General features: G+C 41.7%; 1 protein-coding gene across 3 annotated transcripts in view; it reads left to right on the plus strand.

The window, feature by feature from the left end:
• LOC105891445 (vegetative cell wall protein gp1-like) overlaps positions 1 to 3870 on the plus strand; it is an 11790-nt gene extending 7920 nt beyond the window's left edge. For all 3 annotated transcript variants that reach the window (XM_042710455.1, XM_042710456.1, XM_042710457.1), the window contains exons 10-14: positions 778 to 1008; positions 1966 to 2012; positions 2168 to 2339; positions 2606 to 2663; positions 3697 to 3870. In XM_042710455.1, coding sequence (XP_042566389.1) covers positions 778 to 1008; positions 1966 to 2012; positions 2168 to 2339; positions 2606 to 2638 — 483 coding nt within the window. In that variant the 3' untranslated portion in view covers positions 2639 to 2663; positions 3697 to 3870. The remainder of the gene's footprint in view (positions 1 to 777; positions 1009 to 1965; positions 2013 to 2167; positions 2340 to 2605; positions 2664 to 3696) is intronic.
• The last annotated feature ends 1130 nt before the right edge of the window (positions 3871 to 5000 follow it).

A 5000-nucleotide genomic window follows, 5' to 3' on the forward strand; every position in this document is an offset into this window, starting at 1 on the left:
AATTGAAGATGCCCTTTGACCGAAGACAAAAACATATTATCTTGTGTCCCCTTAGTGATAGTCTACAGAATGCTGCAGTGCCAGGGGTGTTGGTGTGTTTATCTACCTTTTGCCGCTTACAGCTAAGAAAGGGTTGAAGCCCAGTAAATAGTCCTAAATCAAATCAAATCAAACTTTATTTGTACAGCGCATTTCATACCATGAGGTAACAAAATGCGTCTCACAGAAGAAAAATGGGGGGGTTACAAACACTTGTAAAGAGACAACAGAAACTAACAGGTAACCAGTGCAGTGATTTTAATACTGGTGTGATGTGCGCCCTCCGTCTTGTTTAAGTGAGGACTCGTGCTGCATTCTGTAATGTTTGTAATTGACTAAAGGCTTTTTTTGGTAGACCAGACAAAAGCGAGTTCCAGTAGTCTAGCCTGCTTGTGATAAAAGCGTGCATCAGTCTTTCCGTGTCAGCCTGAGAGAGAAACGGTTGCACCTTAGCAGTGTTTTTTAAGTGATAAAAAGATGTTTGAATTATATTTTTGATATGGGTTTCAAAATTGAGATCTGAGTCAAATTCTTCCCTGTTAGACTTTGTGATGCCGGTATGGCTTTTTCCTTTCATTTCTCCTGTTCTTTTGTTCTTCCTCTAGGGCAGTCAATCAGTCCTCCAATCAGTCATGAATAGCTTGTTAGGAATAATGCTGTGTGTGGAGGGATGGTATGCAGAAACAGTGAGTAGTTTCTAATTGTTTAGTTCAATCGTGTCTATTTATACTTTCGCAGAAAGAAAATGTCAGTCTGATGGACCTCAGTGACACACTGGCAGGCTTGGATACGAACACAGACGTGTGTCCAGACACGCCCTCGGACGTAAACGCACTCGCGGATGGGCCCGCTCTGGTGAACACGCCTGTGAACGCATACACACACGCTCACACCCACACAGATGTGCAGACACAGAGTAATGAGGCGAGAAACTCCGATGGGACGTCGCTAGAGATCCCTTCACTTCAGGTAACACTGTCACTCACACACACACACACACACACACACACACACACACACACACACACACACACACACACACACACATGTTTCACCTTTCACCTGTGTGCATCTGTGTATTTTGTGTCTGTGAATACTGAAGCCATCACAACAGGTCAGTACAAAGTTTTAGGAACTACCATGTTTCACTTGCTTAATTAGTGTGTGTGTGTGTGTGTGTGTGTGTGTGTGTGTGTGTGTGTGTGTGTGTGTGTGTGTGTGTGTGTGTGTGTGTGTGTGTGTGTGTGTGTGTGTGTGTGTGTGTGTGTGTGTCTCTCTGTGTGTGTGTCTGTGTCTGTGTGTGAGTAATGATGGGAGTTGTTTGCTGTTAGGTGAAAATTCATCCTAGTTACCTCAGGACTCCGGAGCAGCATATAAGTATATTTATTAGACAAACAACAATTGCAATCAGGCTCACTCCCAGCACAAGGCTGAAAGTGAAGCAATATTACACATCGCGCAAGGTTTATATAGACAGAAGTTTAGCGTTCAGCAGAGATAACCACGTGGTGGATTTCTGACGTCCAAGGCAAGGATGGAAGTTTTGCAAGGTCGGAAGAAGCACAGTTCTACCCTTCTTATCACCTCTGGTCTAAACATGCTCTTGTACATATGCAGACTAAGTGGCACCTAATATTCTAAGTTACACACATGCAGAAACACAGAAAAGCCATGTTCCTGCTTACATAAGTACATGATTCATATAAGGTAATTAATAATACAAGGCACTTGATTATTATATTCTTAAGTCATTAACAGTGTTTGGAAATTATCTCCATCATTTGCCGTGTGTGTTTTGGGAGGTGAGGATATGGAGAAAGTGTGTGTGAGTGTGTGAATCTATTTGTATCGGCATGTCGCTTTAATCGTGTGAAGTGTTGAGCGTGTCATCTTTTATGGGTTTTTTGTTTTTGTTTTCTGTTTCAGTCGAATTCCATCATTCTCACGGAGAAGTCCACCACTTCAGCTATGTGGTGAGTTCTCACACACACACACACACACACACACACACACACAAACACATACACACACTTACACACACACTCATACACACACACACACACCCACACACCCACACAAAGGGGTAGAGTTCTAAAATCCTTCTCTCTCTCTCTCTCTTATCTTTTAGCTGTGTTGCTATTTTTGCTTTCGGTGGGGAAGAGAAAGATGAGCTGTCGTTCTCTGAAGGTGATGTCATCATGCTGACAGATTATGTAAACGATGAGTGGGGCCGTGGACACTTGAAAGGGCATTCCGGAATTTTCCCCTTGTGCTTTACCTCATCACCTCAGCTGCATTCTGTAAGCTCTCTCACACACACACACACACATACACACATACACACACACATACACACACACACACACAAACACACACACACACACACACACACACACACACACACACACGCATACATACACATACACACACACACACACACACACACACACATATCGTCTCTCTCTGTTCTCTCCCTTACACATGTAAATGCAAAGTATGAAAGAAAATGAAAGAACCCAATTTCCAAGTGTTGTTATCTTCCTCTTCCTCACTTCAATACATGTAGAAACTTCACAAGGTCAAGGCAGGCCAAGACTGAATAGAAGGACGTGTTCTCACTAAAGGTGAGTGTGTAAGTGTGTTCACCTATCTGCATGTGTGAGTGTGTGTGTTTGTGTTTGTGTGTGTGTGTGTGTGTGTGTGTGTGTGTGTGTGTGTGTGTGTGTGTGTGTGTGTGTGTGTGTGTGTGTATCAGGACCGGCACTGGGGGCAGGGCAAACTTTTTTGCCTGGTAAAATGAATAGAAATCTGACTAAAAAAAATGACTAACTTGCCAGTCAAAATGTCCAGTAATAACGGAGTCCTCTTAAAGATAAGAGAGATAACGGATTTTATCCAATCACGTTTAATTCTCCCTGAAGGTTCAGTCTGAGCTTCTGAGCCAGTCTGAGCTATAACTTGCAGCATTGGCCTATAGGCTATGAAATAATTATGGTAGGCCTATGCAAGAAGTATGGTGTCTAAACATTGCATTTTTATGGTAACTTCTAGTCTCAGAATTCTTGAAAAGAGTACCTTTTTAAAACTGTTATTTTATATCACCAGCTAAATTTCAATGTCCTATTGGCTATGGTTGCAAAGCCGAACAGTATTTGAGTTAGAATAATCATTTAGTGTCAAGCATGATCTTGTTGAGAAGCTACAACAGCAGCCTACACTAAGGCAGGCGTAGGATTTGGAGTTGAGTTCCCTACCCTACACATCCTACTGTCCAACTGATCTGAGGACATTGCTATTCTTATAGGTATGGCCTATATAATAGGCCTATACATTATATTTGCATTTGTTCTGTAAATGGAGCTGTATTTCACAGAAGATGAATATAGGTTGTTTGTCCCAAAATATTGTCTTTCAGGCTCTCAAATTAATTTCAAATTAAAAGGTGTTCATTTTGACCCGGTTCTCTCCTATCACGTCTGCCCATGCCTGCATCACTGTAACTCAGACACTAGAAAATGTGGCTCCCGCAGTCATTGAACCCTGCCGCCGGCTCTGGTGTGTGTCAGTGTTGATACTGGTTTGAACATTTTTTGTTTGTTTGTTTGTCTGTGTGTCTGCATGCACATCTGTGAATTTGCATGTGTGTTTGTGTTTTAGGTGGGGGGTGTTGTCAGTGCACTGTTGCGAGATGCTGATTGGTCTGGTTGTAAATGAGGCGGAGTCCCAAAACTCAGCAGAACTTAATACCATTGGTCAGGAACAGTGTTGTGTTTTACCATAAGGGTGTTACTTGCTGTCCAGGGGGGTATTCTAAGTACGTGGTTTAGTGACTAACCCAGATAGGTTAACTCAGAGTAAGAGGTAAACCTCCTAATAGAAGAGCCCCATGGCTTCATTCTCCTAGCAAAACAAAGCCATAGGGCTCTTCTATTAGGGTTTACCTTACTCTGAGTTAACTTATCTGGGTTAGTCACTAAACCACGTACTTAGAATACCCCCCTGGACTTTTCAATATATTTCAATACAATAACAAATAACAGACTTATCTGCACTCATTTATCTGTGAGTAGTATCAGTAATGTATCTGTAATGCAAACACACACACACACACACACATGTATGTTATCATTGCTATGTGTTTAGTTGCTGTAACGAGAGATTGCAGTGGCATCTCGATCTTTTAACCAAATAAAATACTTTTTTGTATTCATTACCACTTGTATACTTCAGTGTTTGTGTGTGTGTACACTACCGTTCAAAAGTTGGGAATTTCCTATACTTTCCTTCTCAATAAAAGGTCCAATCTCTTTCACCATCACTCCTGTGTTTCAATGAAATTGCCATTTTAGCTAATCCGAAATGATCATAAATAAAAAACGAATTCACATTTTAAAACCCAGCTGAAGGCTGTTGTGCTGTTTAACGAAGCCATAAAACCAGGCTTCTCTGGGCTACTTGAGTATCTGGAGCATCAGCAGTTACGCAGAAATGCAGATGCAGAAAGCAAGCTTTCCTCTGAGACCCATCAGTCTATTTTGGTTGTTATTCCATGCAAGAAATTGGCAAAGAAAAACTGAAGATGTCTTCCAAAGGTGTGCTCCACATCCTTCCCAGAACAGGGACCGATGGCTCTCACCAGCGCACAAAGAGAAGAGGGGGACACAACGGTCCAGGTGGATAAGAACATCAGAATCTGTAGTTTGAGAAACAGAGAGCCTACAGGTCCTCAGCTGGCATTGAATTTACTTTATTAAATTACCTCTATAAAATAGAAAACCTAAAACACCAGTGAAGAGGCTCTGGAATGCTGGCCTTCGTGGAAGAATTTTCAAAGAAGAAAAAAAAGTCATTTCAGAGAAGGGAACAGATAGCAGTTGGAAGATGAGTGAAAAAAAGTTTAGGAGTTTGAATCAAAGAACAAACGAAACAATGTGAAAGGAGTGCTTGACGCCATCCCTTAG

The sequence above is a fragment of the Clupea harengus genome, chromosome 18 (assembly GCF_900700415.2).
Source record: "Clupea harengus chromosome 18, Ch_v2.0.2, whole genome shotgun sequence".
NCBI lineage: Eukaryota > Metazoa > Chordata > Actinopteri > Clupeiformes > Clupeidae > Clupea > Clupea harengus.